Raw genomic sequence first — 21,311 nt, 5'->3', positions numbered from 1 at the left:
CCAGGAAGACCAACTATCAGCAACCAAATCAAGAATGCAAACTAAAGTTGTAGTCAAAAGATCCCCAAGTTATTGACCAATTTTGGGTCCCCCCTTGTGTATTATTAGTGTTTTCAATTCCCTCAAAATATTTAGGCAAAAATAGCTAGGAAAGAGGCCTTCCTGAGTGCCAGTAGATCTACAGCCTTAATTTGGCTACCAGAGTTATTATCCATTCACTTGTTTTTTACTCTGATGCAGAGAACAAAAGCCTAGCGAGGGAGGTCTGTCCACCCTCACTCACATGCCATCACTACTCATCCATCTTTGATTTCACTGAACCTGCACAATCCAGTTTGAAGGACGCTTTGGGCCTCAACCTACACCAGGACATCTGAGTTCAAGGGAGGACCTGAACGTGTGAGGGGTGCCAGTCTTCTGGTGGGCACACTTATACCTATGTGCTCATATGTCCCTTTTACTGTATTTGATCAATGTTATTTTAGGGTCTCGAGACTTCAGTGGAGGAGTCAGTTTGTCCTAGGGCACACTCACACTCACACACACACTAACATGCACTCTCACCGGGCCAGTGCACAATCACCAGTCAACCTTTTCTGTCCTGTGCTGCTCACATTGGGTCAATTCAAAATTGCAAATCCTTGGAAATGGGGGAATAAAATGGGGTAGTTGGGAAAAACTCACAGGGACAGCTCATGTGGAATTCAAGACTATATCTTTGCCACCTTTGCCCCTTTGTGTAGCAATAATAATGTCACTGCCAATTTACCACCTGAGGAAAAGGGGAGTTATCTTGTGAAAAAGGTGCAAAGAATTCAAATAAAAGCCTTTCGTAAAGGCCTGTGACTCTCATCAGGACAAGAGGTGCATCACAAGGTACCCTCACGTGGACCATCTTAAAGCTGCCAGATGAATGTGGAAGCTCACGTGAACAAGGAGAGCAGGCACCCCCAGTAAGAATACCTGCTGTCCCTGTGTACCACTTTGGTAGGACGGGAAATTCAAATGAAACCTGCCTCAAGCGTACCATCACAGGGTTAACAAATTCAGAATTCATGAACCCGGCCTATGAAACAGAGCATTGTTCAGTCTGCCATGACAGCTCGACCGTTTTGTTAATGTGTAACTCGCCCCATCACACAGAATCACAAGGCTGTCAGTGGTGGCGCTTCATTTTGTTAAACTACACTTTGTGGAAACTGCCCTTTCACCCTTGATAGAATCAGCCTACTTGGATCATGAAGTCCAGTCTCCATCCTTCTCGGTGAGGTCCTTCTGACTTGCTCTTTTAAGCTGAAATCCAACAGCCACAGTTCTGGAGGTTAGCATAGCTGTGTGCCATTATAATTCACTTTGAGTTGCATTCTATATGGCAGCTCCAGTGTGTCCTCTTTGGTCCGAGTCCTCTGTGCTTCAGTGAGCTCAGCAAGCCATCTCAGGCCCATAAATCAGCATTTCAGCCTGTCCACTGTGTTCTTGTGTGTTTTAAAGGCCATTGTGACCAAGCATTTTATAAAGTCGCACCTGATTGACAGTTTGGTACATTTACATTATGGTCCTGTCATGCCATGTCCCGAAATTCATAATCTGTCACATTCCAGTCACTTAAAATCATATGTCCTACATTTCTGTCCTTTCATGTAAACAATTTTGTTTCATCATTTGGCACCAAATATTTCTGTCCCTTCATGTCACAGGTCCCACATATCCATCCTTGTCTGTTTTATGTCCCATATTTTTGTCCTATCATACCCCATCTCCGGTATTTCTGTCTTTCCACTTCTCAAGTCCCACATTTCTGTATCTTCATGTTGCACTCCCACAATTTTGCCTCTTCATGACGTGTCCTACATTTCAATAGTCTCATGTTTCAAGTCCGACACTCCAGTCCCTCCGTCTCACATGTTGTACATTTCTGTCCCTCACTGTCACAGGTCCTTCATTTCTGTCATGTTGCAGATCCACATTTTCATCTCTTTCTATTTCAATTTTCATGATTTTGTTCCACCATGTGTCCAGTATTTCTGACCCACACTTCTTCATGCAGAACACCCCACATTTTATTTCTCTCATGTTACTTATCTCTTTTTCTCACATGACTGATACTTTTGACCTATCATTCCACATGTCCAGTATTTGTCCCTCCATGCTACACGTCCCTCATTTCTGCCTCTATTTGTTGACAGTCCCAACATTTCCACCTCTTCCATAACATCTCCTATGTTTCAATTCTCTCATGTTGCATGTCTGACTTTTCAGTCCCTTCAAATCACATGTCACACATTTCTGTCCCTTATATCACAGGTTCCACATTTCATTCCTGTCATGTCACATGCCCTATACTTTCATCTCTTTGTGTTCCATGTCACATGTTTTGTCCTATCATGCCACAGGCTGAGCATTTCTGACCCACACTTTTATCCCTTAATGCCACCGATCCCACATTTGAATCCTTCCATGTCAGATGTCCAAAATTCAAGTCAATTAAAATCACATGTTCCATAGTTCTTTTCTTCTGTGTAAAGCCATCATGAGACTTGGCAGGATTCCCCCCAAAGTTTCTGGATATCATGGCTGGCCTGTACACTGGTACTGTGAATGCTGTGCAGAGTGGAGGCAGACCCTCTGCGTTTTTCCCAGTTGATTCTGGGGTTCGTCAGGGGTGTGTTTTTGCTCCTACTCTGTTCAAAGCTTGTATGGACTGGGTGTTGGGCAAGGTCGTGGGGTCCAGCGGCTGTGGGGCATCTGTTGGTGAAGAAAGATTCACAGATCTTGACTTTGCTGACGATGCTGAGATCTTCGCGGAGTCAATGGAGGCTCTGATCGGAGCACTCGAGAGACTGAGTGAGAAGTCTGAGTGTCTGGGCTTGCGAGTGTCCTGATAAAAACTAACATCCAGGCCTTTAATGGCCTCTTGGGCACAGCCATCAGCAGTGTGTCTGTTTGCGGAGAGAGTGTCGACCTTGTTGAGAGGTTTGCATACCTCAGTATCAACATTCATGTCTCTGGTGACTCTGCCTATGAAGTCAGTAGATGGATTGGGAGAACATGGAGGGTCATGAGGTCGCTGGAAATGGGTGTGTGGCGCTCCCGATATCTATGCAAAAGGACAAAGGTCCAAGTCTTCAGAATTTTGGTGCTTCCTGTACTGCTATATGGTTGCAAGACCTGGACGCTATCCAGTGACCTGAGATGAAGACTTTGATACCGTGTCTCTTCAGAAAATCTTTGGGTCCCACTGGTTTGACTTTGCGGTTGCTCACAGAGTCCTGAATAAAGCGCATTACCTGCATTGTGAGGGAGCAAAAGTTACAGCACTACGGCCATGTGGCGCAATCCCCCGAGGGTGATCTGGTTCACTGGATCCTCATTGTTGAGGACCTGAGCAGCTGGACCAGGCCAAGGGGATGCCCACGTATAGATAGGTGGTCATTTCAGAGGGTGGGCCTGGACCACGTGTCTACCCTGGGGGGTTGCCAAACAGGATCCCGAGCAGTTTTGTCACGTGGTGGGTGCGGCAACACACTGTACCAGTGCATGCTCCCAAACCTAAACTGACCTGACCCATGTCAAGTGTGCCACATTTCTATTACTTTATGTTTCTGTCTCTTCATGCCACAAGTCCCATATTTCCATCTGTTTGTTTCACATGTCCTATATATTTGTCCTACCATTCCACATGCCCAGTCTTTGCCCTTCCATGGAACAGGTCCTAAATATCTTCCTCTTTATGTTGCAGTCCACATTTCCATCCCTACATTTTAATTCTCTTATGTCATATGTTGCACTATTCTTTCCTTTTATGTCACAGGTCCCACATTTCATTTATGTCATGTCACCTATCCCACATTTCCATTGCTTTCTGTTTCATGTCCATTGTTTTTTGGACATTCCCAGTATTTCTGACCAAGACATTTGCCTCTTCTTGTCACAGGCCCCACATTTCTATCCCTGTTAACTTCTGTCACTCTTTCATGGTCACATCATTTCAATTTCTCCACATCATCCTCTATGTGTTCCACCTCATTCAGCTGAGAAGTCCATATTTCATAACCTTCAGGACAGAAGATCAGTTTCATTTAACAGGCCAGCATGTCACATTCGTTTTGGACATCTGATCAGCATTTCAGTTCTCCTCCCTCCAACAAACTAGATAGATAGAAGATAGATATGAGAGCACTATATAATAGATAGATAGATAGATAGATAGATAGATAGATAGATAGATATGAGAAGCACTATATAATAGATAGATAGATAGATAGATAGATATGAAAGACACTATATAATAGATAGATAGATATGAGAGGCACTATATAATAGATAGATAGATAGATAGATAGATAGATAGATAGATAGATAGATAGATATGAGAGGCACTATATAATAGATAGGTAGATAGATGCACTCTATAATACGCCATTTTTCAGACGCGCTGCCTGCGTGGAGCCTCCACCATTGTGAAGATGTCTCTCACCTGTCACATACTGTATAATTTTTGACAATCTGCCATCAGGTAGAAGATACTGCAGCACTAGGACCAGCACAACCAGATCATATAACAGTTTATTTTTCCAAATCATCAGACTTGTGAACTCCTACATGTCTCCCAGTACCATATCCCTATAGCATCTCCCCAATTATGTACTGTGGGAAAGGCACTATATAAATACAATGTATTATTATTATTACTCTGCACTTTACTATGGATATGTTTGAGCTTCATAGTCCAGCATCTTTTGCTTTGTTACATTGTATTTTTGCACTGGTTTTGGTAATATTATCTAGCCATTATCCAACCCGCTATATCCTAACTACAGGGTCACGGGGGTCTGCTGGAGCCAATCCCAGCCAACACAGGGCACAAGGCAGGAAACAAACCCCGGGCAGGACACCAGCCCACCGCAGGGTGCGCACACACACACACACACACGAAGCACACAGTAGGGACAATTTAGGATCGCCAATCCACCCAAACTGCATGTCATTGGACTGTGGGAGGAAACCAGAGTACCCATAGGAAACCCACGCAGACACAGGGAGAACATGCAAACTCCACGCAGGGAGGACCCGGGAAGCGAACCCAGGCCTCCTTACTGTGCCACCGTGCCACCCTTGCTAATATTATGGTGTATTTAAATGTGTGTTGTGTTACCTGTGCACCTGAGACTGTAAGGAATGAAATTTCTTTCAACCATATACAACGCAGGTGGATGAATGACAATAAAAGTTGACCTGAGATGATAATACATAGATAAAACTGAATTTGTCCCAAAGGGCGATGTAGATTTTACAGAAGCTCAACAAATATTAAAACAGACATTGATAACAACTACTCTGAGACACACAAAACACAAAAAAAAACTTTGACTTTGCTAAAGATAAGAGGGCTGTGTAGTGAGCCAAGTGTCTTCAACCTAAAAAAGATTTTAACAAAGCACTGGGGTCCTGCAGTAAACAGGACCAAGAAGTCAGTGGAGCAATGAGAAAGGCAGACAAAGATGCAATTGGTGCAAAGATAAGGTAGTTATTGTGCAAACTCTTTAAAACTTTAAAAACAGTTATTCAACAGTGCACTTGGTGAAATAAACATAACAATAAATAAATAATAAATAAGTGTGATAAAACTGGTGACAAACGTATCCAAAGCAAAAAAAAAAGAGCAAAGCACTTTAAAAACGATAATTTCATAGCCAGGATTTTACACCCACCCTTTACATTTATGCTTAACGAGGAAGATCCGGAAAAAATCAGTAAATACTAGAGCTCTTCGGAATCCTCAGCCATAAGCCTCTTTATTCTTGTTTATTTCATTTTCTCCCCATACTTAAGAAAAGGGCATATAGGATTTTCCTTTAAAAAGGGACCTGACAGCTTTTGCACGGTCCTTCCTTAAATGGCATACGACTTCCATAAAGCACACAAATCCTTACGCACTCTCCGCTTTTATGCTGATTCGGACTGGAGCGCGCATGTGCATTACACATGTGCACGCGCCTGAAACGTCACGTCTTCGCGCGCGTCACATCTGTGGCTACGATGCGCTCTCTTCGTAGAGATCCTGACCGAGGAAACAGCCGCTTGTCGGCTGGCATATTTATGACAAAAGCATGGCAGCACGGAACAGAAACTCATAAATCTGTGTCCGCACGTGCAATCTTTAGGCTGCCAACCTGAATGCCGACGCAGCCCCCGATCTCCTCCGAAGATCTCCTCCTCCCTCCAAGTACGCAGTAGTAGTTGTAGTTGGCAGCCTTCGATGCGTCGCGCCCCTGTAGGACTGGTTGTAGCAGCGTCTGCTGTGACTGTGAGGTTCAAAATGACAGTATCAGTCCTTGTATAGCAGAACGCTGAGAGAGTTGTACATCTTGGGCTCAGCACTTCCTGTAGGCTCTCATATCACCAGCTTTCTGCATCTCTTTGGTCACACACCTTGAGAGACCCTTTATCGCCTCCTGCTTCCAGGTACTCTTGTTTGAGGTGATTGACTGCTAAGTTCTGGTGTTGATGCGGACAGCCTTGTGAACACACTTGTAGCGCATCTGGAGTCTTCCTGTTGATATATTGCCAGATGCCAGTTCTCCAAAAAAGGAGGTCCCTGGGTGTGTCCAACCATCTGCCATGTGTCAAATGTGACACAGCCAGTCCATATGTCTGTGCTTGAGTAAAGTAAAGATGAAGGTGGTACCTACCTTCATGATCACTGCACTGTTAGGGACCTTGTCTCTCCAAGAGATTCTGAAAATACACTTGAGGAAGGAACTGAGCCATCATTCTTGTTTAATGCACACTGTCTTATGTCTCACAGGTAATATACACCTGGACTTTGGTGTTGCTGTTGGCCCAAACTCTCTTTGTCAGTCTTGAAAAGGTTGTAGCTGCTTTTTTGATGCTCTTGCTGATTTCAGTATCAAGTGACAGGTTGTCTAAAATCATTGATCCTGGGTATGTGAACTCATGGATGACATCCATCTTGTAGTTGATGATAACTGATGGAAGGGTTGGTGCCAACATCTTGGCTCGTCATTCATGTCTTCCTTAGGTTGATGGTGAGGCCAAACCCCTTGCAGGCTTGCTGAGGGCTTGGAGCTCCAGCTGAGTGTGAGTGGTGATGGCTACATCTTCAGCAAACAGGAACTGGAGCCACCAAGTCCAAGTAAGTGGAAACAGTCCACTTTTGCAGTAATCTTCCATACAGTTAGTTCTCTACAATAAAAGCAGAAGACCTAAGAATGCTCCAAGTTCACTGCTCCATCACAGCAGTCACGGTGTGGAATTATAAAGTCATATTGTTGTAGGTATGAATGACCCCAGTGGCATTTCTTTTCACATTTCTGTTGCATAACGACTTAATGTTAGTGTCTCAGATAGAGGATGTGCATCACTGTTCATAAAGGCCACCATTTTTGACCTCATTCAATGGCTGGATCTACCGGGTGCACACACTGGGGCTCTGCTCGGAAAGAGGCATTGCCATATGTGAAAAAAACAATGGGAAGTGTCCAAGTTTTCACAGCCAGTAAGGTCACACACAGCTCTCAGCGATCGAGCACATACTGCTACCCCACTTCGATCGTTACGATTATAAACCAGGCCTGAGCAGGGGCCTCATTTATGAAGCTTGCATATATACAAAAAGAGACTCGAAACGTACGTATGCAACTTCAAACTCAAAAAAAAACTTGACATGAAAGCTTGTGCATATTTATAGCAACTGTGGCTCATCTGTGTGCAACATTTTGGAGAAACCGGGAAGTGACGACACCCCCAATCAAATAGGGAAAAGTAGTCAAAGCAGCTAAATGACATCTCGCGTGTATAATAATTCATACAGCTGAGATGTTATTATAATGTGTGTTGACAAACCTATCACACCTCAAAACGATGAATATGATGCATAGACTAGATTTTTATCCTTTTTAAGAGGGCCAATGTTGCGTATTTGTGCTGAAAAACTTTTTTTGCTTTTCATCCGTTTGTATCGGCTATCTGTTGTCACTTCTCAGGGAACTGACTGACAATTCAATAGTCTCTCTGCCAAGCTTCACTCCATCATGCCCGCTGTCCTGGAAGCCACTAACCAGCCGGCGAGGCACTACATCCAGTTTTCATATGGGGTGGATGCACATGCAGAAAACATAACGTGTTTTTTGCCAACATAAAAAAAGCAATTTCTGTAATTGCACTCGTATTGCAATAAGAGCACCTAGAGAGAATGACGCTGCTTTTGTTAGCTGTACACAGTGACATTTCATTGATGCACAAGTCATCCAAGTTGAGGTGGACAAACTTTGTGGCTTGGTGGTCTGGGTCAAACTGTGATTCATTAATTCTGTGGAAAAGCAGCATTGGCAGACATGATGGTACCCAAAGTGGTGACTGGCTTGTTGGTAAGGTAACTGACTGAACCCTCAGTGTTTCACATGGCCTGTACTATTCATTGTTGCAGCAATCACACCATTGCATGTGCCAGCTGACAGCGACTACCCACTTACTGCTTTCCAGATCACAGAGGAGAGACTCGCTGTATTGCTGCACATGATCTTGCTTTCTCAGGGGCGGAGCACAGCCAGATACGTTTGAAAGTAGGGGGCGGAGTTTTGACTCATCAGGTGAGAGGCTGCTCTACCAGCCAATGAAATTCTGCAGCACTGTGCCTGCATATGTATGAGGTTGATTAGCATGCTCCATATATGGATAGTTCAGGGCGGGGTTTGCAGCACATTCATGTACACATATTTACAAGGTGATGGTGATTTATGAAGGGTAAATTGCTTAGAAATGTGCATTTCATAAATTTGATTTTTTATTTGCCGTACACATTATTACTGTTTTTTTTTTTGCTGTGCACATATTTGCACACTCAAATCCATGCAGTTTTATGAATGAGGCCCCTGGTGTCTCATAGGTCACCTTATGAGATCTTACGTTTGATGTGTTACCATGCCAGAGAAAGAGAAAAAGTGGATGGTAATTCAAAACATGAGCCCAGTGGTGCAGCAATAACAAAAATAAAAAAAAACCAGAAAGGCTAACGGTGCTAATTTACTAAAAACTATGCTTGACATTGGCAGCTTTTTCGAAAAAGTAAACCAAAATGATGAAATGAATGAGCAGTAAACACTGCAGTTGATGTGAATGCGACTGACCTTACAGAAAAGGCCGAGTCGCCGCTTCTTGTAGCTTTAGCAACAAAGTGCACTGCGATTCTTCAGAGTCGCTGACATAGACGTGTACAGCAACAGCAACAGCAACAACAATTTATTTCTTTTACAGCCCAAAATCACACAAGGAGTGCCTCAATGGGGCCTAACGGGCCCTGCTTTTTGTCAGCCTGCCAGCCTTGACTCCTGGTGCAACAATGTGGTGTGAAGGACAGCCGGGTCCCATGCCCGGCAGGGACGCCCCTACTGCATCTGTTCCGGGGGAGCTACCATGGACAGCTCAATACCTCCCCCGGGACGTTTGGTGGCAGCCTCCCTGGTGGATGATGATTCCCCAACCTGGCGCATGGCTCCATGGGACATGGAGTCCTCCACAGTCTGGTTGGGGGCTCGGATGGCCGCCAGGGGGAGCTGCATGGACTTTGCAGCCCGGCTGGTCAATTCCTCAGCCCCACCCGGAAATGCAATTAGGCCCAGGTGATCAAGCACCTGGAATGCTTCTGGGTGGGGTATAAAAAAGGCCAGCCACCACCACTCAGGACAGCCAGAATCGGGAGGAGGAGGACTAAGCCTGAGGAGGAGTGGTGATAGAAGGACTGTTGTGGTATTTGTGAGTGTTTTTGGGACTGTGTTGGGCCTGTGGGACACAGGGAAGGCGTGACCCACGGCTGAAGAAAAATAAAAAAGTATTTTATTTAAGTACGTTGTGAAAACATAAAAAGATGTAATTGAACAAAATGTATGTGTATAGAAAATAGGACAGAATGATGAAACTTGTTTGTGTTTTGCGTACGTGACAAAAAGCATGTATACTTTCTGGAAGTTTCTTTTGATGATGTGTGTGACAAGAAAATATACCTTTAGGGTAATGACTTTACAAAAACTGGAAAAGTACAATGAGTCAGGATGCTATTTTTTGCTTACATGGTCAACGAGACATCTGCGCTCGAGGCAGATGAAGTGCGGTGTCCTGGGACTGTGTTTCTCTGACATTTTACCCTTGCTTGGTATGTATTAATAAAAGGTTTTGACTAATTTTAATTTTCTTCTCTGTCTTCAGTCACAAAAAGTGTCCACAGTTTTGGCGCCCGGACGTGGGGCAAGAGACGGCCGGTCGACTCCTCCGGCGAGACCATTTCAGTGATCCGTCTTAACAGCGGACTGCCGTTAACTTGCATGCAGCTCCGGCAAAAGTTAGGACTGCCCTGTCCTGAAACAGTTCTTGCGTGAGGAGCCCCTGGTCTCCTCTTTGCTACATCCACGGTGACTGAACGGATTTCCAGACAGAGCTTGCACACTTCCAGGCTGGGGTAAGCACCGGGGGATTTCCGAATATTTTTTATTTTCTAAATAACGGGAGGGCGAGTTTCCTGTTGACCGTCTAGTCATACTCATATCTCAACGGGTTGCTTAAGGTGATGGAGACTTGACCCAAGCAGTTTGACGCATACGAAAGGTCTGACGAAAGGATACTGGCCTCACCCATATCCTAGACTCGGCTGGACGTATTGATGTAGTATTCTGCTGAACCGAATCGGACACGAAGTCACCTGAGCTGGAATCCAGGGATGTGAGCGGACAGGCTAACGGGACGAGTAACGGGGTGGTATGGAAATAAACCGAAAAGAGCACAGATTACAGGATTGCTGTTAGGAACGGAATGATACGTAGCGCTATGGAAGATATGTAGCTATGGAAGATATGTAGCGCTATGGGAAAATAAATAAATCTACATACGGAATAAGCAACAAAACCGTGTTCTCCTGGGAACTGGATCAGGACCGATAGTTAGGTGTCTCCCCTTGAAACTAAGAAGGGAACAGTTTAGGTTTAGTGAGTGGCACACTTAATGCCTCGCTGATTCATACGTACAAGGGATTAGGCGAATCAGTATATAGTTGGAAAATTAAATACAGAACCCGGGAGAGCAAGGGGATATAATGGGAATTTATAACAGTAAGCCTGTTAATCGCCGCACAGGGGGATCAAAATCATTAATGCTGGAAGGATTATTTTCGGAGGATCAACAGACGCCCCGTAAAAATGGGTCTCCTAGAAAATTAATAGAAAAGAAGACAGGTTTAGATTTCAAGAAGGCATGTAAGAAACGGAATAGACAGAGTGGTGGGCGTTGGCCAATAGAGGGGACAGGAGATGTAAATAATAGTGGACCGTATCGAATCGATAGAAATTTAGAAGCAGTACCCCCTTTATCCTATTATTTTTTTCCCCTCCTCAGAACCGACCTCAGACACCTCTATTATCCCCTCCTCTATTCCCCATTCCGATTGCCCCCCCCTGCACTACAACTAGCAGAAGTTTCCCCTGATGATTCCCCAGGCACAGATCACTATGACCCCTCAACCCATCGTGATGACCCACCCTGTACTAGACAAACCCCCGTCTCCAAATGCACTCGAAGTCAAACCTCCACTCACAAACCAGCTCCAACTTTTTTCTCTTCTGATCTTTCACATTCACTTACTTGCCCTTTAATAGAAGTTCCCAATCCCCATTATAACCCTGCCCATCCAGCTGGACCCCAAAATCCCACAACAGTTATGATAAATCGGAATTGGGATATCCAAGAACTAAAAGATGTCGTGAATGCACTTCCAGATCCAAAGGAAGTAGGAGGACTAAAATTTGTTGAACAACTTGATCAATTAGATAGCATGTATAAGCCTAATGCTGCTGAATGGACCCAGGTATTTCGTCGAAAGTTTGGGACCACATGGGCCACTGTTAGCAGGGGTGTCCGCAATGACATTCCATGGGTATGGAACCCAGTTTTAACTCGAGGACAGGGGATAGGTGGAGAAGGCGAATTTAACCCACAATGGGAGGCGTTGAGACAAAATATTGCAGAAAAATATAAAAAAGGAACGGACTGGTCCCTTATTTCTGCTGCAAAACAAAAGAAAGACGAGACGGTTGATGAATGGGCACATAGGATTCAAGACCTTATGGCTAATCACTCGGACTTGGGAATTGCTGATGACCGCACCCGAGCTGCAGTTCCACCTTTTGTTTCCGGCTTGCGCTTTGATATACAAAACAAGGTCCGCACTTCCTGTATTGAGTGGGAAAGTGCCACGTTTGATGAAGTCAAACGACATGCTGAACAGGCCGAATCGAACTCTCATGCCAAATTATTGGCAGCACAGATGAACTATTATACCAGGAATGCTCCTGACCAAGGTCGAGGATATGGCTTAAGAGCAAGGGGATGAGGACGAGGAAGAGGACGAGGTGGTTTTAGAGCTCCTCCTGTTGACCACACTAAGAATCCTTTTATTCCCTCTCCCTTTAATTCCAATGTTAATTCCTACTCTTGTTACGCCTGTGGTGAAACTGGACATTTTCGTCGAGAGTGCCCTCACAGACAGCAACAGCCCCCACCTCCCCTTATTCCACCTGTTTCCTCTGACACCCCTGACTAACAATACTGGCCATAGGAAAACACTGGGACCTCCAGCCACTCTTTTCAACTACCTTTGCTCACTCATAATTCAGAGACTGATCCTTTACTGACATTGTTCGTTGATGGCACTGAGACTGTTTTCTTAATCGATACTGGTGCTACTCGCTTGCTGGCAAAGGTCCCTGCTTCGAACGAAAACTGTTACTGTGCTTACTGCTTCTGGACAACCTCACCTTTTTCAAGTTTGAATCAGCTTTGTTTTTTCTGTTCAACCCCAAAGTTGTTGTGTCAAATTACCCCTTACCCCAAACCCTCTTTTGCAGCATGGACTTTAGATATTTTCCCCACACACCATTCTCCTCAAAGCCCTACATTCATTTTCCCCTTGTCTTTTTCCCAATTTACAGGCCCCTGACATTTTACACTGTACTGCCCAATACTTCCCTATAGAAGTAGACACCACCTGGCTAGAATCTTTCCTTATTTCTGGTACTTGCCCCGAAACCCTTCACATCTACTGTGTTTTTATTTCATCCACAAAGGCAGCTGCTTCTGTTCATTTTACATGCTCACAGCACATATATTATCTTGGCAAAATAGTGCCTCATATTTTTCCTTAGCTAAATCTCACACTGTTAAATGGGAGAAAATAGGACCATGGGTGGAAAAATGCCTTGAAAGAACAGATTGGTTACAAATTACTCCAGGTATTTTTGATACTCCTGACCATTTAATAACTAAAGTAGTGTTTCAAAGGATAGCCCACTGTGAGCCTCTGGTGATCCACCCGAAATCCTCCTTCCGCCCGCACCGTGCCCAATATCCTTTGTCTCCCGAAGCAGAGGCTGGCATCTCCGCCGTACATCCCGATCTCGTCAAACGCGGTACCGCCGATGGACATGGACCGTCATGCCTCAGGGATACAGAGAAGCCCTTTGTGTTTCTGGTTAAGCTCTTGCCCAAAATTTAGAAGGCGTCTGGCCGGAAAAAGGTAGTACATTGATACAGTATGTAGATGGAAATAATATGTAGCGCTACGGAAAGAAGATTGTACAATAGATACTCAGAAATTGTTGCTGTTTCTGGGGGAAAAATGGCCATAAAGTTTCTAAGGTTAAGCTGCAGCTAAACAAAACAACAGGTTATGTCTGTTTTAGGTATTCTGGGCTACTACAGACAGTGGGTTCTAAATTTTACTGAAAGAGCACAGCCGTTGCAACGACTGGCTGAGAAGGCTCTGTAACCTCAAAGCTACTCTTTTATCTGCGCCCGCGCTAGGTTTGCCTGATCATTCTCGTCCATTCACTTTGTTCGTGGACGAAAAGCAGGGATTTATGAATTCAGTACTGACGCAACAACATGGAGATAAACAAAGACCGGTGACTTATTTTTTCTAAAACAAAACTGGATCCAGTGGCCGCAGCATTTCCTCCGTGTCTTCGTGCTGTGGCTGCAACAACAGAAGCTGTATTAGTAAGCACGGATGTAGTTCTCATGAAATTTCTTCTGTCTTTTTCTTTTTTTCTTGTGACGTGTGTATTTGAGAGGCTGTTTTATGTTTGTTTGTCCTGAAGAGTGGAACTTGCTTTTCTTCAGAGTCCATTTGTTTCTGTTTCCTTTATAGAATAATACTGGGGTGAAGTGTGTTGAAAATGGTATGGGTGATTTTGTGTGTTATAGAGTGTATTAAAGGGATCCCTATGAGTATCAGAATGTACTCTGTACTTTGTCAAATGCTACAATTGAAAAATGGAGCGCCCTCAACCAGTTACGCAGTGGTCCAAGGGGACCGCCTGCTGGAAGCAAATCAAATTTCATCAAGCTAAGTGCACAAAACAGCTGAACTCGTAGCACTCACTCAAGCATGTCAGCTGTCCGAAGGGAAGATCGTAACAATTTATACAGATTCCAGGTATGCTTTTGGAGTCTGCCATGATCATGGAACACTATGGAAACTAAGGGAATTTAAGACCAGTCCTGGAGAGCTCTAACTAAAAACTGAAAAAGATAATTATCGATTTGTGTGATTGGTTTAGCGCAAATGAATGTCTCCACTTTTGTTTAAGGCTTGTAAATATACAAAAGTATTTTTCCTTTTAAACCCTGATCAAGTTTGAAGGGAAAATGCTCTTTTAATAATATTACATGAGAAGGGAGACAAGTTTTTTGGCGATAAGCAGAATGTGTCTAATTGTGATATGAATGTGTGTGTCTAATTGTGATATGAATGTGTGTGTCTAATTGTGATATGAATGGAAGTTGTGTATTTTAGGTACTATAAAGGAAGAGCATGGTGACGCAGTGGTCAGCACACTTGATACGAATAAAGGTTCAAGCACGTATGTTTTCCTTGTTAATAATAAGCATGAAGGAAAAGACGCGTTTAAGTATGTTACATAGATAACTTTTAAGCACAACTTAAGACCAGTACTGGCAAACCCATCCAACATCAGAAATTGATCGAATCCCTTTTAGAAGTTATAACCAAACCATCGGAGCTAGCGATTGTTAAATGTCAAGCTCACACAGGAAAACAGGATCCTGCTAGCAAAGGGAATGATTTAGCTGACCACTTTGCTAAAGAGGCTGCATATAATAACACACCAATTTCTTTATTCCAACAGAGAAATGACCAGGACCCTGATAATTAAATTATTTCTTTACAGAATGCAGCCACGGATATCGAAAGGAGAAAATGGTCCAAAGAAGGGTCCCTCTCTGATGGAGTCTGGACTCATAAACACACTAACAAACCTTTTCTCCCAATGATTTTCTCTCTAGTCTTGCAGGTTTGCGAACCTCGCTGAAGGAAATCCACCAGCAGGTTAATCAAGCCTGGAGGACCAGCCCCCTTTCCAAGGATTTACCAATTCCTTTGGGCACCTGGATCCTGGTTCGAGATACTCGGAGGAAAACACTGGCATCAGCCTAGGTGGAGAGGATCATTCCAAATTCTTCTATCCACACCACACGCCGTGAGAGGGACTGCCTGCCTGGATTCACGCCTCACATTGCAAGAGATGGCACCCTTGATTGCTGTGCTACTATGTTTTTCTTTTCCCTTGTCTACTGCCCTGGTCACCTTGACTTTCCCGTTAGGAATCACCACATCAGTGCAGTTTGATTTCTGCTCTATTATCAACTGTGGGACTGGTCAACAAACCCAGTGGACCGGATCTGACAAATACGTGTGTATGAGGGGAAGTGACTGCGACAACTGGCAATGGGTTTTTGCTAACACTGGAACTGAGAACTGGGGTTATCAACCTTTTTGAGGCCCAAAAATACGGTTTGAAAAATCGGTTTTCTATCATAAAAAGGACATGCCTCTCATTGTATGTGCTGACAACCATTGTAACTCAGGTATTTATGTATTAGGGGTATATGTATCTGGAACAGACCCTTTAGGGAGATTTCTAATTAAGATTGACAATCCTGTTACTAACACCCCTCATTCTCTGGCACACACACCCATCTCCCCAACTTTTGGTTCAGATTTTTCTCCTGTTAAGATTATGAATATTTTCCACCTTTTCATCCATTTTTTCAGTAGAAACTGGTTATGGGGATCAGAATAGATGGTTGCAGTGGGTTCTCTATTCAGCTAAGCAAGTTAATCGTTCTCATTGTTATGCGTGCGCTGCAGCCCGTCCTCATTTAGCTACAGTCCCTTTCCCATTATCTAACATTTCTGACCCCGTGGGGTTGCCCTGCCTTCTGTATTTATTCACTACTTCCAAGAAACCCCTCTCTGGTTCAAAGTGTTCTATCTATCTACCATTTTCTTTCTGTTCTCAAACTTTTCAGGTTAACTTTTCTCTGAACACCGTTCTGTCTTCCTTTCTTCTCTCCCAAACCACTCCTAGATCAGATATTTGGTGGATGTGTCGTAGGTCCAAATTATTTGCCACCTTTCCCCCTAATTGGTCTGGTACCTGTGCTCCAATCCAATTAGTTATGCCTTTTAGACTTCTATCCTTACCTCCCTCTCCTTACATGGCCCTGGAGTATACATAGATGCTATTGGAGTCCCTAGGGGTGTCCCAGACAGATTTAGAGCTAGGGATCAAGTCGCAGCCGGTTTTGAATCTATCATACCCCAAATTACTATCAATAAGAATGTAGACTGGATTAATTACCTTTATTATAAACAACAACGTTTCCTTAACTTCACCAAAGACGCTATTGAAGGCATACATGAACAGCTTGATCGTACTTCTCTGATGACTTGGCAAAATCGTCTAGCCTTGGACATGTTACTTGCCGAAAAGGGAGGTGTTTGTGCTATGTTTGGTGATGCTTGTTGTACATATATTCCAAATAATACCGCGCCAGATGGATCAATAACTCGTGCATTGGCAGGCCTCACTGCTCTCTCTAAAGAACTTTCCACTAATTCTGGCATTACAAATCCCTGGGATCAGTGGTTTGCATCCTCCTTCGGATCCTGGGGACAATGGATAAGATCTGTTTTTATTTCTTTGGTTGTGACATTTTGTCTCCTCCTCCTGGTTGGTTGTTGTATTATCCCTTTGTTTCGCTATATAATATCTAAGTACTTTACCGCCTCTATGGAAAGGGCATATGTGCTACATGATGAGCGCATGTCTCGTATAGCTTCTTCCATTTTCTCTCCCCTTTCCCTTTCATCAACCATTTCAAAATAGAATTTATAGGCCCACATCATTTTTGTTCAAAAAGGGAGGAGTGTGAAAACATAAAAAGATGTAATTGAACAAAATGTATGTGTATAGAAAATAGGACAGAATGATGAAACTTGTTTGTGTTTTGCGTACGTGACAAAAAGCATGTATACTTTCTGGAAGTTTCTTTTGATGATGTGTGTGACAAGAAAATATACCTTTAGGGTAATGACTTTACAAAAACTGGAAAAGTACAATGAGTCAGGATGCTATTTTTTGCTTACATGGTCAACGAGACATCTGCGCTCGAGGCAGATGAAGTGCGGTGTCCTGGGACTGTGTTTCTCTGACATTTTACCCTTGCTTGGTATGTATTAATAAAAGGTTTTGACTAATTTTAATTTTCTTCTCTGTCTTCAGTCACAAAAAGTGTCCACAACGTGCTTCTGCCTTAGTCTGTGCTGGGTTGGGCGCTATATAGCGCCTTTCACAGTGGAAGGCAAAGACGCACAAGATGAGACGCACCAAATGCGAACAAAAGGATTCCCTGTACTCTTTTATTTTATTTGATATGGACATGCAAACTCAAACGGATCAGTTACTTTTTATTCTCTTTTTAAAAATCTTTAATCGATGATCACTAACTGCGCTATTAGAAGCTGAATTCTTGTGAATGTGGTGTTGCACTCTTCTGTTCATCTGTTACACTCCCTAATGAATGAAAAGGCAGGTGAAGTTGACCCAATATAAAGTTTTGCTTATTCTTTCTAATTCAGTCCCTTGAGTGTGTGTAGGTCTCTAGATGGTCTTTTGAGCTTCGGCACTCTGGGGTCTTAGTCTGGCTTTGCCTCATTTTTACCTCCACTACCACCTTCAGGGGCTCGAGAGTGCATCGCACAACTGAGCCTGCTTCCTTAATCAGCGTGTTACTTCGGTGGGCCTCTCTGGAAGTGATGTTACCAGCCCAGCACACCACAGCACACAAAGCCGAGTTCTAGATGTCCATATTAAAGAAGTACTGTCTCCTAAGAAAACAGAGTCTGCTGCCACACAAATGCCAAAGTGGCACTCTCTGATGAATGCCTTGAGATGTCACACTCCCCAAGAGGTCGATCCATCGATTGCCTAATCTGGTTTATCCAGTTCAAGTTGCCTGGCAGCTGCAGCCCAGCTGGGCCCGGTGCAAGCCAAGAACCGATATGGTGCCAGTATACCCCAGGGCACACACAATTTAGAACTGGCAATAAACCCAACAGAAGATGTCCCACATAGACATGGGGGCTTGCAGACAGCAACCTGGAGCAGGGTTTGAACCTAGGGCTCTGGAGCCTGCGAGGCCGTGGCACTAACCACTGTGAAAGGCACTATACAATAAAGACTGATTGATGGAGATCAGTCATCTGTACGGAAGAAGTGCCAATGAGGCAAGCAGCAAGCAACAAGCAGTTCAGGAAATGAGCGTCCCACCCAGAGTTTGCAGCAGGACTCCTGGAAAGCTTCAAGAGCAACCCAGCGGTCAGCAGCCGGACCCCAAATGCACAGCATCTAAACCTCTCTGTGCCACAAAATGCAGGCAAAAAAATCACTACGAAAAGTTGCCACTCACCATTTTGATGAGGCGGTCAGGCTTCTTCACCCACCAGAGCTGCTCTGCCACACTCCGATGTCCTGTTCCTTAGTGGTTGTGTTCATTTGTTTGCTTTTGCATAACTCTGCGCTAGGGAAATGGAAATATAACCTTGTGGTAGGTGCTCTCCTACATAACAAGTCCATTGTCTGAAGCAAGAAGCAGAAGAAGAAATCAGAGGAGAAATTCCTAGTTAGATTAAATTAGGCAGAACGAGTGCACTGCCACCTCCAGGTGCTTGGTAGGCACGGCCAAGGCACACCTTGCTGTATACAGAGAGCTCTTTGCCACAATACTTAGCATATCAAATCAGGATGGCAAAGGAAACTGGGCTCAAAGTGTGTGTGGGAGCAGCAGAGCCATCGGCCCAGAGGACACCCTCCCTGGAAGGGGAGCTCAAGGCAAGGAAGACGTCAGCAGCTGGCATAGCAGATATGTGGACCAGGCTGCATTTTAGGATAAATGAGGCAGTGGTTAGCCCAACTGCTTCACAGCTCCAGGTTCACACCTCAGGGTAGTCAGGGTCTTCTGCTCAGATCTGTGGGGGTTTCCTCCCACATCAACAAGGCTCGTAACATGGAATGTGACTTACATGAGATTCTCAAACTTGCTTTAACCAATCCAGGGTCATGACAGTCCATTACAAGACCATCTCCTGCACACAACCACACAGGGCCCGTTTGGCACTCCCAGTTAAATGGACACCCCTGCTTTGGGGAGGTGAGATGAGAAGACCTACACAGACCCTGGGAGAAAATGCAGACTACACACAGACAACATCTGGATGTGGGATCCATGACGCAGCATCCCTAACCAATGTGGCGCCCCCCACAGACTTGGCACATATGTGGGAATGAGTCAGCCCCACGATGGTCGGACATCGCATTTAGAATCATCCATCCATCCAACCATTTTCCAACCCGCTGAATCCGAACACAGGGTCACGGGGGTCTGCTGGAGCCAATCCCAGCCAACACAGGGCACAAGGCAGGAACTAATCCCGGGCAGGGTGCCAACCCACCGCAGGACACACACAAACACACCCACACACCAAGCACACACTAGGGCCAATTTAGAATCGCCAATCCACCTAACCTGCATGTCTTTGGACTGTGGGAGGAAACCGGTGCACCCGGAGGAAACTCACGCAGACACGGGGAGAACATGCAAACTCCACGCAGGGAGGACCCGGGAAGTGAATCCAGGTCCCCAAGTCTCTCAACTGCGAGGCAGCAGCGCTACCCACTGCACCACCCCCATCCATTTTCCAACCCGCTGAATCCGAACACAGGGTCACGGGGGTCTGCTGGAGCCAATCCCAGCCAACACAGGGCACAAGGCAGGAACCAATCCCAGGCAGGGTGCCAACCCACCGCAGATTTAGAATCAGTAATAATTATTGTTAATTAATTACATTCATATAGCATTTTTCCAACCTGCCATTGTGACTTGCACCAGTACGCTCACCAGATATTAGCTATCGGCAGGTGTGACCGGAAGTAGGGAACCACGGTGAGACAGAAAGAACTGTTGGATTACCAACTGAATTGACAGAAAATAAAAAGCAAAATGGTGGCACAAAGAAAAAGACATTGACCAGAAAATCAGCCAAAATAGAGTCCTTTGCCCTTAAAAGGAGTTGACCGCATTTCAAATACACAAGATAAGATGTTTAATATCCACAGTGCCTGGGGACTATGCAAGGCAGGGGCGTCCTCTTCCCTGAGCCAAGCTTACACCTGACAACATACCTAAAAGAAGGAATCGCACTATGTTTCCGATGTTTTGAGGAGGCTGGACAGCCACATCACTGGGGTTGTCAAGTGGGCTCCTACTTTCAAGTATGTTTCGTTGACTAGGCCCACGACGTCTCCAGTAGCCTCAGCAGTGGTATCTGGCGTCCCAGAACCACCCCCCCCTCTGCATTTGTCCAGCCTTCTTATTTGGGAGACCAGATAGGGTCTTTTCTTTTAATCCATAGTCACTGGCTGCTCCATTCTGCTACCCTAGATATTTCCGTAATGGCATAGCGTAGGGCATGCCACTAATGCCAAGGTCCCTCATCAGCCTTACAGTGGATGTTGCAACAAAGCCCCCGCATCCAACCTCCACTGGGTAGATTTTTAAATTCCATCCTTGCTGTCCTGCCTCCGCTGCAAGCTCTGAATATCTCCATTTTTTCCTTTCAAAAGCTTCCTGCACTGCATCTTCCCAGGGAACTGTGAGCTCAACAAAGTATACCTGGTACTGTGTTCTTGACCACAAGACCAGGTCAGGCCTCAGGTTGGTGACTGCTATTTCTGGTGGGACTGTGAGTCGTTGGCCCATGTCCACCAACATTTGCCAGTCCTGTGCTGTCTCCATCTCGCCCAATCTGGTCTTCAGGGAAAACTTGTGTTGTCTTTGGTCTCCTTCCCGAGCAGACAACAAAGGCACACTTAACTTGGTCTCTC

General features: G+C 44.7%; 1 protein-coding gene across 1 annotated transcript in view; it reads right to left on the bottom strand.

The window, feature by feature from the left end:
* Positions 1-18,976, bottom strand: part of LOC114648699 (B-cell linker protein-like) — a 62,372-nt gene extending 43,396 nt beyond the window's left edge. The window contains exon 1 of the mRNA XM_028797882.2: positions 18,838-18,976. Within this exon, the coding sequence (XP_028653715.2) occupies positions 18,838-18,840 (3 nt within the window). The 5' untranslated portion in view covers positions 18,841-18,976. The remainder of the gene's footprint in view (positions 1-18,837) is intronic.
* Positions 18,977-21,311: the final 2,335 nt, after the last annotated feature.

Source organism: Erpetoichthys calabaricus, chromosome 1 (assembly GCF_900747795.2).
Source record: "Erpetoichthys calabaricus chromosome 1, fErpCal1.3, whole genome shotgun sequence".
In the NCBI taxonomy this organism is placed as follows: domain Eukaryota; kingdom Metazoa; phylum Chordata; class Cladistia; order Polypteriformes; family Polypteridae; genus Erpetoichthys; species Erpetoichthys calabaricus.
The sequence above is the reverse complement of the archived record's forward strand: the minus strand, read 5'-3'. Positions and strand labels throughout refer to the sequence as shown.